Source organism: Lepisma saccharinum, chromosome 6 (genome assembly GCF_977018435.1).
Source record: "Lepisma saccharinum chromosome 6, izLepSacc3.1, whole genome shotgun sequence".
NCBI lineage: Eukaryota > Metazoa > Arthropoda > Insecta > Zygentoma > Lepismatidae > Lepisma > Lepisma saccharinum.
This window is the reverse complement of record NC_139234.1, coordinates 21,927,512-21,941,041: the sequence shown is the minus strand read 5'-3', so window position 1 is coordinate 21,941,041 and position 13,530 is coordinate 21,927,512. Positions and strand designations below refer to the sequence as shown.

Here is a 13,530-nt window from a genome sequence, read left to right as displayed (position 1 = left end):
GTTTGTACATGATGGCAAAATCTTTTTTTTTCTACTGAGCATAAGGAAGACAAAACTTTCTTAATAAATTTTACCCGAAAGAATGGAAAAATTGTTAAACCTACCTCTCCAGTAAAATTTCCGAATTGAGGTTTTAAATTTTCTGAAATCCTGATATATATTTGGCCATCCCTGGTGTGAAAGTAAGATATGTTAGGAATAAGGTTCTGTCTGAGTAAGTATGCCTGTCACCTTGAGATCAAAAATCTTCATCAGTCTTGTTATTTGTAAGCATAGTAAACACAAATTAACATGAAGTACTTGGTGTTTTGTGTGGCACGGCATGGGTTCGATCCCGGGTTCAGTCTCCGGGAATTTTCGGCCTGTGTATAGGGCCGGTGGCAACCCACCATCGTGAGGGAATTGGGAAGCTCCAAGTGAGTGAGCGTAATCCAGTCGCAAAGTCCTACAAGGCTGGGGGTTGGTTGGGCTGACCACCTGTTCCCCTAGTCTGGCTGCAGATCTCCATGCGCCCCTGGTGACCCACGTGGAAGGGAGGCCAGCAGTCTGTAGGTAAGCCAGGGTCCAATATTGGGCTGTAGCGCTATAGGGTTACTTGGTGTTTTGTAAAGCAAGAAATATTCTTTTCTGAAATCGATATTTGAACCGCAGGATTGAAAAAATAATAATAATAAATAAAAGGAGAAATACTATGAAGGAAATGCAATGGATCCAGTACTGCTTTTTTCCAGTTCTTTCTAGCACTAACCGTGAGGAAATTTATTATTTTCCTTACTGGTAATTTTTTCTATGCACCATTGCTTTCATGTATTCTGTGTAAGTTGCATTGCGATTCTCTTCAATATGTGTTGTTCTCTTAAAAACAGTGCTCAACATTCTGAGAAGTTTCATCTTGATGACGTCACAGAAACTTTACTGTGTGTGTAAACAAGGGGCTGAAAAAAGTTCTTATGATCAGAACTTAAAGAGCGGGGGAAAAGCGGTCGAAGGACCTTGGATTAGCAGATGTGCCTGATGACCTGGGCTGTCTGACACCCCTGCACTCAACAGGAAACATAGCGGGACAGTTGGGCACGAGGGTAGGACTGGACACTCCTTTCGATGTGCTAAACTTAGTGAATCTCTTACGTATTTCTAGTTGTTTCATGGCATCACTTGACTAATTTAGCTCAAATATGCGAATGTTCTGACTTATTTTTTACTTCTTCTCTAAAATATTTAAAAAGCAATATTTGAATAATTTTGCTTTGTCATCGCCACATCTCCCGATGACCAGAAAGTGACATTACATGCAGAATATGAATCATGTGCTTAGTTTTTCATTGTAAGTTTAGGTATAGTATTGTATGTGACTGACTGTGACTCTAAAGCAACAGCAGTTTGTGCTAAGAGGTATTATAATTTTCTTATCATTGCAATCAAAATGTAAAAAAGATATGTGAATATTTCATCAGTATTTTTGTTATTTACATGTATTTTTGTCACTTTGTTACTAACTAAATAAACAAATATTAATAAACAAAAATCTATTGAACATGTTACCTTAAAAATGTACAAAATAAAAATTGTGCACTTTAAAAATATCAAAAATAAATATATTTTATTAATTAAAAATTAATATGTAATGCATATTTGCCGCAGAGTCTATATATAGATTGTTTTCCTTAGCTTCATTTTGTGGCCAGTCTTTATACAATGAAATGACTTTGCAGCTGCATCTTATATAGATGATTTTTTTTGTAGCACTCCTCTTCAGGATCGCCCCAGGGAAGGGGTTAATGACAAGGATATTGCCAATCTTGAAATTAGTACTTTTGTAAAAATGAACCAAATTATTCAATATCTAAACCAAAATAAACTAATTATTAACAATAATAAAACTAAATTTATGGCCTTTATCCAAGTAAAAACAACAAGAATACCCACAAACTAGCTTCAATGATAATTTAGAAATACAAGCAGAATATTTGTAGTCAACTAGCCACAATTCTTTATCTCTTGAAACAACTTGCACAATACAACAGACTGCAGTTATCAAAAAATACACCAGTGAATGCTGGAATATGGCTTTATAACCTTCCAAACAATATTAAAATGCTCATGCCCCGAAATAAACAGACATTAGCTATAAAAGACTATTTGCTAAACAAAGCATCTATAGTCTTAACTGAATTTATGGAAAATACATAAGGACTAGACATTAACTAATAATACCTCCAGTTAAATAATTTTGACATATTTATTCATTATTATTTCCTTTAACTTATAATTTATAAATCATTTTACACTATTTATAACATGTATGCCGTCATGTGTGAAATTCTATGTAGTAACATCTCTTTTGTTAATGAAAAAAATTGTAATCTTTTTAGGACATCATATTCTTAACAATTATCGAGTGTGTAAATTATTTGTAGACAAAACTCTCAGACTTTTTCCATGCCTATGTATCACAGGTTTACGGAAATATTAATAATTATTATTATTCCAGTCTGCCTCTCTCCACAACAGAACCATTCATTAATAGGTAAATTTCTCGTAAGAGACAGACGGATTTCATCAAATTTACAGTAGAAATCGACATTTTCGCATAATTTGAAAAATTTTCATTGTCAATGTTCTTTTCGTACGATTTTATATGTTATGTTTCATAGTTCGAGGGGTCATGGCCCCTCCACAGAGTACGGGCTTGCTTACTCCAAGCACTCCAAGGGGAGATTCCCTTATCTTTCTCTTCAAATACCACCCTGGATAAACTACATGAAATAGATCTTAAAATGGTTATTTTTCATTTATCAAGGTTCAATTATTATCGCTTGTCGACATCCCGGGAACTGCAGGTGTTCGGTGTTAAAGAATATCTGCATCTGGCATCTATGATCCAATGCAGGTTCACGAATTTCACATTTTCACCGAAAGGTGGTGCGCGAGTTTGCTGACCGAACCGAACGCCACTTCAGGCAAAGTGCATCGGCTACGATTTGTGCGTGCTTCAGCGCAGTTCTTGGTGACTTGTGTGGTGATGTTTCTGCAGGGAAAGTGAATTTTATGACCAGCACGTCGAGTGGAAGTTATATGTGCCGTTTAATACAATAATGTTAATCAAGTGTAATATATCAAAGTTAATAAGCAATGTGCATTTCTAAGGATATTTATGTGAAAAAGTTTATTGGAGGAGTGTCTATTAGTTCCGATATGAAGGGATAAGCAGGGTGGAAAACGTATTCAGGAAGTTGGAATGTATCGAGCCGTTGTTACGGGCTGTGTGATTTGATCTCGAAATCCGTGTGAAAAGTAAGAATGCTGAAAGTGAAGTTTGTGCATGTGAGTATTTGTTTGTCTTGAAATGAAAAAATAGTAGCTAGTATGTAGTTTATAAATGAAAAATAGAACTGACGTTCCACTATCCAGCAACCGTATGAATTACGCTCGTGTTTTGTGGGGGTGGAGGTCATGGTTTGGTCCTGCATTTGATTTTCAAACAGCGTTAAACATGTGTTTAATTTAATACTTGTAAATTAAAATCACATTCATTATAATGCGAAAAGTTCTGATACACGTTTTCATGTGATAGTGATTTTATTTATTTACATATTAAAGGGCCTAATTCGATACATTTTCATTGTTATACCAGACACACGTGATATAAGACGTTTGTGTATGGACATAACAGATTATGCAGCCGATAAAATATGGATTACCGGTAATTGTTTTTAAATTAAAATAGTAATTATTAGGTTTATTTGCCTATTTTTTGACATCTGGGCGCTCAAGTTGAAAAGGTATTTATTGGTATTGCTGGCAAGGATCAAGTTTTCTTTCCAACTTTTAATCGCCTGTTGTACCTGGTCCATGATAAGTAAGTTTAACCCTTGAGTGGATCACTTAAAAAAAAAGTTACATGACTGGTACACTTGGGTCCTAGAGACCCGTATTATTAAAATTTGGAAAATTTTGACCTTAACCATTTTCTTTATTGCTCAAAAGTTTTCAGGTACAATATAGATGCTCTCATGAGTTGCTACAAAAGAGATCAAAATTTTTCTGAACAGTGTGAGCATAATGTGCGGCTGCATTCTTTACAGATTGGTAATTTGCAATGGTGGCAGTAGTTGTTTGTTTTCGTGTACTTTTTGCTGGGGCACAATGTGCATCTTGGATTTTTTAGTAGTTACTACAACAGCTGGTGGTTCTTCTTGATCAGCTTCTCCAAGAATACGCAGCACTAAACCATGGATATCCCTATTTCCTCTGTTACAGCAATGTCGTTATCATATAATGTCTCACTTTCACTGTCATGTTCACTCTGTACGGAATTTGCGTCATTTTCAGAATTTTCTTCCCTATTCTTGAGGTCTGCTATTTCATCATAGGTTAAATGACTCCCTCCCACCATAATGTCTGGACCAGAAGGAAATATAACAAATGATCAACAATCCCTCATCCAGAAAGAAAGTTACAGAAATGGTACACTTGGGTCCTGGGGACAAACTCCCCTATAATACACAAGCTTCTAAGCACTTTACGGAAAAACCTTTTCAGCACAACATTCACCACTGCCAGTCAAAAGACTACTGCGGAGATGAAAGTAATCAGACCTGCCATCTCATCTGTGAGGAAACACTTCAACAAAATTACATTGGGTTCTGAGGACCCATGTGTACCACTCACGGGTTAAGAGTACTAGAAATAATATAAATTGCTTATTTGTATGGTATAGCTGGGTAATTTCACAATTTCTTCATCACATGTGTCAGTGGCGTATGCTAGTTTTAACAAGTAGGTAATCTCCGACCCTTGATTCATCCACCCACTCCTGAAGTTTCCCTGCAAATTTGCCTCAACATCCATACAGTATTTTTGAATATATATGTGGAAAATTTTACCTTATTGTTGCGACCGCTATCAATTAATTGTTGTGATTGCAGTTAATCTACGTTTAGAATTTCAAACAATAAAACAAGAAAGTATAATAAACCTAATAAAAAAACAACCTGTAACTACAACATGAAAGGAATGTGCTAGTGAAATAAAAAACCCTCAATATCAATCTAAGGGTACAATTTAAGTTACCCCAGTACCCAGTTATCCGTGCATTCCAGATTTTTAATTGTATCACGGAAGTATAAGTTCAAGACCTGCAGCTGTGGTACAAGAGATGCTATACTGGCCTAACTGCATGCAAATTCTCCGGAAAAGATCTCGTTCCAAATATTTTCCCACGCAAATGCTCAATTATATCCATTGCCTTTAACTTCAGTAAACACAGCACTAGCCAGAATACGAAACCACTAACACTTAAACAAATACATTTTCGAATCACCGATAGGAACACCAAGCACAACCCAAAGCCACCTTCCACACAGATTCAATTCCTCGTGCCAGTCTTCTGAGTGTTCCTGCTTGACTAAGAATGAAATTCCCTATGGATGCTGAAAATTTCCCTTTGAATCATTGTGTCTGTTCTTTATGTATATTTTACATTCGTACATCTTTATGATCACTATTAATCTAAGGAGGGGAGAAAAGCAACGTTAAGTAACTAATATATATATTTTTCTGATAGCTTTACCTTTCAAATATAATTCATATCCGTGAAAGAAGTACTCTCACTGGTTTTAAAGGTTACAAAGAGAAAGTAATAATGCATTTTAAAATATAAAAGTGGGGGAAAAAAAGTAAGCTTATAGGATAGTTTAATTACTTCATTGATCGATTGATGAAATGTTATTTTACGTCGCTTTTCTGCCACTTTTGGCTAATCGTGACGAGTGATATGAAATTAGGGACATTTACAAAGAGCACCCATGCCCAGGCTGGTGTTCGAACCCTGGAACTCTGACGTCGTATAGAATAATGCTAACCACTCTGCCACAGAGGTCGGTGTAATTTCTTGAATATGTACTTTAAATTTTAATTTATTTAATTACTTTGATCTTCAATATTTAAGCTTTTCTCCTTTGACAAATTCTGTTCAAGTAGCAGAGATCAGGAAAACAGAAGCAAATGTAAAATGAGAATTAACATAAATTGGTTCGCAAATGTTGTTCAGATTTCCCTGTTTCTCGCTCACTTCCAGATGTATTTTCCCTACTTTCTTTTTCAGTACGTAATTTGTGAACCCAGAATTCCTGCCCCTAAGAAATTTCCCTGTCGTAAATAACACAGCTTCTGCGATACAAAGGCCATCGGGGAAGAATGGCAGAAGAGGGTACCAGCCGAGGGAAGGGCAAAGGCTTTGAGGTGGAGAGTGCAAATGGCGACTCTCTCCAGAAGGAGGTTACCTGGCCAAGGAATCACCATGCGTGAGAAGCAGTGTTTCCTTTCCCACTCCCCTCCCTCCCTGCCAAAGGATTTAAAGGGAGCTGGTGGAATCTCACCCTGCTGAGAAGAGTCTACCAGCTGTAGAAATGCTCTCGGACATTCCACGGCAAACTGTTGAAAACATTTGCACGCTGTAAGGAAAGAAATGTATGGTTGGTTGGAAAGAATATTGCGAAGAAATGAAAAATAACTTATTTTTAAATTATAGCCGGGTCATCTCTGATCACCTAGATAACCCAGAGAATACGCTGCTGACATGTATGTATACTTGCCTCATTCTTTGGATCCCCAGGCAGCATCAAAGCAAGCTGGTTTGCTTTGGAAACCTGATCCTCCCACCCTCGAGGATATATTGCAATCCTGCGACACATGCAGGGTGAGCATGCTGTCAACAGGCTGGACGTTGCCAAGTCACTTCCTTCCCCAAGGCCTTCACTTCGCCGCCTTTCACAAACTTCGCAAGAAGAGAGCAGTGAGAAGTGCGTATGGGAGTTCGTATTCTTGGATTGACAAGTGTATTTTTTTTATCTAGTTTATTGTTATATCTTAGAAATATTACGGGAAACAGAGTTTGTATCGACATGTGGCGACCGTGGGGGAAAATCGAAGTTCCAGATCATTCAACAAACCAAGATAATCCTCAACCAAGCACGTCCGGAGCACCGAACAGAAAAGTATCCAAAACCAAAACGTTGAACAAACAAAGTCAGTTATTTGTGTGTAATGTGCACGAATATGTCGAAAAGAAAAATCTAGGAAAAGGAGCCATTGCAGAGACAGCCAAAATATTAAAGTTAGACAGAAAAACTGTGCGAAATGTGATTCGGAGAGGTCCAGTCACACCAAAGAAGCCTGGAAATAAAAAGAGAAAATTTATCAAAGTGGACGAGTTCACTTGTGATTTTATTAGACGCGAGATTTACAAGTTCTATAGTTAAGGACAGTCACCGACAGTGAGTAAACTATTGAAACTTTTAAAAAGTGTGTCGGACTTCCCTTATGAAGAAACAATGCTTCAAGAACTAATAAAGAAAAACTTGGTTTTCGGTTTGGTCGCTTAAGGAAAAAGAATGTAATAATGGAATCGGCGAGAATTGTTGCTTGGAGATACCGGTACCTACAGAGACTACAGGAGCTGCGTTCAGAAGGCTGCAAACTCATTTACTTGGACGAGACTTGGTATGACACCTACGATGCAGTCAAGAAGGGGTGGGACGATGGCACATGCAATTAATTGTATTTTGAAGTCGCCATCAGGGAGGGGAAAACGTATTATGGTGCTCCATGCTGGGGGCAATGAGGGATGGGTACCAAATTGTCTCTATCTGTCAGCAAAGAACATTGGAGATTGCAAACCGGACAGCCATGATGAAATGACAGGAAAATTTTTTGAAAATTGGTTCGAAAATTTTCTTTTGGCAAATATGACAGTCGATACGAAATGCGTCATTATCATGGATAATGCTAGTTACCATTCACGCCTATTGGTCAAAATCCCAACAATGAATACCAAGTCGCAGGATATTGTTTCGTTCATGGGACAGCACAGGATCCCGATACCAAACCCAGTTCCAATAAAAGCAGTTTTATTAATGTTATTAAATCTGCAAACATAAAAAAAATATATGTAGTGGACGAACAGCGCGTCAACTTCCCTCTGCTGCTCTCTTAAAACAAGGCAACAACACGTTGCCTGGAGCTTTGTTGGGGTGGTCTTGCTAAGGAGGTGGTGGCTCATTAGAAGAGGGGCGGGCAGGGTACGATTCCAAAGGCAGCCGCCTGGGGAACCAATGAACGTGACAACTATAGTAACAGTATGCAGTTTGTAGTGGCGCATCTCATGTCCCCCCTCCATTTAATACACGCGTGCATAATCATATGGTGTAGATGCTGTCACTGAAAACCTTAACTACGAACATAGCAGTGGCGTATACTGGGTTAAGAACCTGGGCTATCGCACCATATCATAGTGTTCAAATGAACAAAAATTTGCTGGTGGGGGTGTTTTTGTTTTTTTAACTCATTTGGGGTGGCGGGTTGAAGTGATGTGACTGTGATTAAAATATATACCTCATAAATAAAACATGGAAATATACATTGTCAGTAAGGTAAGTATTTCAAGAATTTCATTCTTTTGCATACATGAGAGGCCCATATTGTGAAATATTATGTAGGCCTATATACGAGAATAAAGATAAAATTTCAACCTACCTATTTTCACGATTTTAAGTTCGGGTACTCCTTGTTGGTGCAGTAAAATGTTGTTGCCTTGAAACTAAGGGGTCCCGGGTTCGATGCATGGTGGTTTAGGTACCACTTTAACTGTAGGTCAGATCCCCATTAGCTTATCTGTTCATAAAGTGGACATACAAGAAAAATCCACAACGATTGGAGCTTATAATCATTCGTAAGCCGAAAAGACAGCTTGTTAATTATGTCCCTCATTTCAGTTCACTACATAGCATATATCATTCACAAAAATACAATCCACTCACTACGGCATTCACACGCTGCCTCTAAATAAATTCCACGCGCAAAGACCACTTGACGCGATCTGGACTAGAACTGGTCCTTGTCATTTCGGTAAACCATTCCCGCTCAGCCAACAATTTTCTACTCCCCACTGTATCTACTTGTTTGAAGGTCAACAACCTCTTTTTCAACTCCTCTGCAAGCGTTCAATGATGTTCTTGTCCCTGCCACACGACACTTTCTCCTTTGGTCGCGATAAGTTGGCTTAAAAATTCCCCATTCCTGGGAAGATTACATCCTGGGAGAAATTGGTTTGCAACATTGACCCAGACTGTTGAGGAAGTTCAGAGGGCTTTTTCCCCGCCATATGCAACCCTGTTCTCTCTCTCCTGTAACAGTTTGACTCCACAATTCCCCGATCCTGGGGAAATTACATGGTTGGAAAAATTGGTTTGCAACATTAATTGGGTTCGATCCCCGTCCGGTTCAAATCCGGGAACTTTTCTAACGGTGGAAGCGGCCCCGGCACCCACCCAGCATCGAATAACATGGGTACCTGGGGGAAACCCTGGGGGGTAAAGGCTGTCAGGGGCGTGATGCTGATCACATCACCCCCACTCACGACCGGATCAAGAAAGTGTGGGGCGTTACCCCCACACCCCCTATACGCCTTCATGGTATGGTGCTATGCACATGGGAAAGCTTTACCTTTACATTAATTGGAGCCCTGTCAAGCTTACCCATCACCCACTGATTGGAGCCCTGTCAAGCTTACCCATCACCTCTGTGGAGTTGCCCACCAGCTGGGCCAGCCGTCTCGCGAATTCAAAGAAAGCGGGCAATGTTTCCAAATTCTAAGAAATCAGGTTCATCTTCTTATTGAAATGAATAATTTTATGCACATTTTCTGAAGATATTTTTTCTGTATTTTATTCCCCTAGTCTGGGCTTCGCAGATAGCCTAGATACCCCTAATATCCACCTCTGGAACATAATAGCTTCAAGATTTCATATCTAATTAACATAGGGTGACCATAATATTTTGGCCCAAAAACGGGACATCCCAAGGAGGTAAATTGATCCCTCTCCCCTTCTCTGAAAAATCGGTGGGGTCTAATTATAAAATTATTGTTATTATTAATGTATAATTATTATTTATTCACATAAATTATATATCATAAACAATAAACAAAATATGATCTCCAGTTGGGAAAGAGTATAATTATTAGAATCTCGATGTGACTTAGATAGTGGTTCCTTTGCTGTTAGTTCTATGCCGAAGATAACCAGAAGTATTTATTTGGACAACCAATCTTCTTGAGAGGTTTTATCCTTCACCAACCATTCATAAAACTCCCTCAAAAGTTACCCGGCGTACCTGATGCACAATGCTAAATTTGTATTTTTAGTCTGTCAAAATGCAGGAATTTAAATTCTCGTTGAAGGTCTGTATTGAAATTACATTGTACTACGCTTCTTGGCCATACTTATTTACAGCTCTACAAATAACTGAAAGCACACAAGAAAATACAACCCAAGACGTGAGCTAACTTAACAGTAAAAGTGAACTGCTGTCTGCTCGAAAGTTCTCTACAACAATGGAACATTTTGATAAGTGACAGCGATTAGGGGCGAGTTGCCCTCCCTACTTAGTGGGATTTTAATAATCAACGGGTCATGCCTCTGGAATGGAACTCTGCCGGTCAAAACGGGATGTATGGCCACTCTAAACTAACATCTCTGATAGGTTTGAACCAGATATGGAAGAAACTTGCTGGTATTTGTAAAAAAAAACAAATATGTTGCCCAATACTGTCTTTTGTAATCAGTGTCATGCTTAATTAATGTTATAACAAGCCTTTCACATTGAAAATTAAAGTTATTAAATACCAGTAAATTTGCACAAATGAACAGGGATTGCTAATAAATTCATATTATATTAAATTTTTTGAAATGCTAACATACAGAACGTCAACACCTTGTAAGTTAATATATCCAATCGTTTGATCTTCATGTTCCTGATTTACATGTTATCTATAAAATAACAACATTGTTAAATAAAATACAGTCGTTGGTGTCTAGTATATAATGCAGAGGACAGTTTTTCTGCAGCCGACAGAAGCAAAGAGGGAGGCAGTTCCTCTACCCTGAAGAGGTAGGCCAATGCAAGGAAAGAGCGGGGAAATGTGCTATGGGGTTATTCTTATACCCATCAGGCCTGCCGGTACAGGCCAGTGTTGTCACATTGAATTGCCAGAAAAGAACTAAATCCCATCTAAACTAGGGATACTATTTCTATGACACAACTAGAGCTAGACTGCAAAGCCAAGGCTGGATTTAACAACAACTCAGACTGGTTAGGTAATAAACGAATAGATAGTTACTTGGTGCGATTCGTGATTTGGACAAACCTAGCTCCAAATAAGTAAGTTGGCAACAGTAATCCGTACAGCTGGACTTTCCTTTCACAAATTAACTGTCGCTGCAGGAGCGGAATTCTGTCATCTGCTCACCACACAAACGTCGAACTGACCCGAGAAAAGTGTGGTCTTTCTTCTTCCCCTTTCCACCTCAATTGCGAAGAAACAAATGAAGAATTGACAAGGCTCGACCACTATTAATTGGATTCTCGCGGTAACTGTCTCCTGAGTGGTAGGTAGTTCTTTCTAGGAGTGTTTGTGGCTAAATCATTGAACAGAATAAAAAAATCTAGATTGAAGGCACATTTTTTTGGATCGGGGAATCTAGGTGATAACGTTTAGCAGAACAATTGTCTACTGATGGCCGTTAACACTTTTGAAAAAGTCACTCCACTGCTACATAGAGAAAGTTCAATTTTATAAAATAAATATTATGAATTATGTAAAAGCAGTTTTGTTAAAGTTTCATACTATTTTTATAAGCTCTCCTTCAGAATGCTTATATTCGGGTCTTCAAGCCATATGAATATTTGCTTTCAAGAAGGCTGATGTTATATTCCATGCTGAAACATTAGGATCAGTTTTTCTTATCTAAAGATTACTGTTTTGAGAGAGGACTATGTCAAAGTTAATAGGCAACTTGCATTTCTAAGAGTGTCTGTTACTTCCGATATGAAGGGATAAGCAGGGTGGAAAACATATTCAGGAAGTTGGAATGTATCGAGCCGTTTTGTCTGTCTGAATTGATAATGCTTCACGTTAGAATTACAAAAATCTCATGTATAACTAAAAACAACAGAGATGATTCCCCCCTTTTTTTCTAGCTGTGGTATGGAGAGTTTTTAGCACTCGTTTGTTAATATTAGGAATTGCATTTATTATAATTTTGAAGTTATTGTAATAATAGTAAAGTATTTTATTTCCTTTGTTTCAGCTACTTCTGCAATGGGTCTTGCGGGTTCTGTGATGGATGACACTTGAGGATGTATATCTCTTCCAATAAACTAGTGTGTGTGATTATTTATATTAAGTGCACCAAGGGAGTATGATGCATTTGTAAGCCAAGATGGATGAATGGACGTTAAATGACCTTTTAGAGTGTTCAGTTTGCTTGGAACGGCTGGACACTTCAAGCAAAGTTTTACCATGTCAGCATACTTTCTGTAAAAAGTGTTTGGAGGAAATTGTAAGCACCCACAAAGAACTCCGATGTCCGGAATGCAGAATCTTAGTGGAAGCCAAAATCGAAGAGCTCCCACCAAATGTCCTCCTCATGAGGATTCTAGAAGGAATGAAGAATGCCCCAAAGAAAAGAAACCGAGAGGGTCATGTGAACCTACGCCCCCAGCCACAACAGCAACAGCCTCCAATAGGCCATGCATCGCCTATGACTCTGCACCATTCGCCAGCTCACCCATCACCATTGTTAGCATCAAGAGTTGCCCCCACGCCTGAACATACTATCCGGTCGCATTCTTCTCCAAAACAGGTAAGTGGACTCCACAATTTTATCCTGTTTTATTGTTATTCTATTATGTTTCAGATTAGATAGGAGTGTGTGCTGATCTGTGTCGCAGAATGGTTAGCATGGTGCACTCCGTTGCCATCGGTTGTTGGTTTCAATTGTGGTTAAGACCGAGGTGTAGATCCAGAAATTGAATACAGGTTATGTGCAAGGTTGAGGAGTAGCAAATTTCAGCGGGTACCTCAGTGAGCTGAGAATCTATACCATGTACATTTCCAGTGTTTTGTGGAAAGTTTATAACAGGAACTCTGTGTGCCTCCATAATCTAGAGATTGACACATGATCTTGGAAAAATATGAGTTCCAAGTTCAAATGGGCATTTTGTTATAATCATAATTCAGGGATTCTCAACCTTGCCAGGCTGGCAACACCCTTGCATCTAGGGAAATTGAATCTTATGGCGCTTAAAATTAATAACAAAAACATATAACTTAGTCACTTAATTTAAAAAAAATAGATATAAAACCACAAAAGCACCTAATAAATATTATAATGGATGCAAAATAATATACAGTTATTATTATTATTATTATTTATTTGTTCAGCACAGGATACATTTCAAAATTACGTTGAACATAATTCACTGTGAATAAATAACAAGATAGAAGAGAAAAAAAAAGAATACATGAAAGTATGAACGTCTATGTACACAGTATTTACATCAATTTATGAACTTATTGTTGTGATTATCTTCTTTTTCAGCACACACAGTGAGTCTGTGAACATATCAAAGTCTACACTTTTTTTTAATACTTCATTCACCGTGTCCTGCATGCGCACTGCAGGTGAA

General features: G+C 38.1%; 1 protein-coding gene across 2 annotated transcripts in view; it reads left to right on the top strand.

The window, feature by feature from the left end:
- Positions 1–2,946: 2,946 nt before the first annotated feature.
- Positions 2,947–13,530, top strand: part of POSH (SH3 domain containing ring finger posh) — a 162,631-nt gene continuing 152,047 nt past the window's right edge. For both annotated transcript variants that reach the window (XM_083123643.1, XM_083123642.1), the window contains exons 1-2: positions 2,947–3,324; positions 12,150–12,704. In XM_083123643.1, the coding sequence (XP_082979769.1) occupies positions 12,282–12,704 (423 nt within the window). In that variant the 5' untranslated portion in view covers positions 2,947–3,324; positions 12,150–12,281. The remainder of the gene's footprint in view (positions 3,325–12,149; positions 12,705–13,530) is intronic.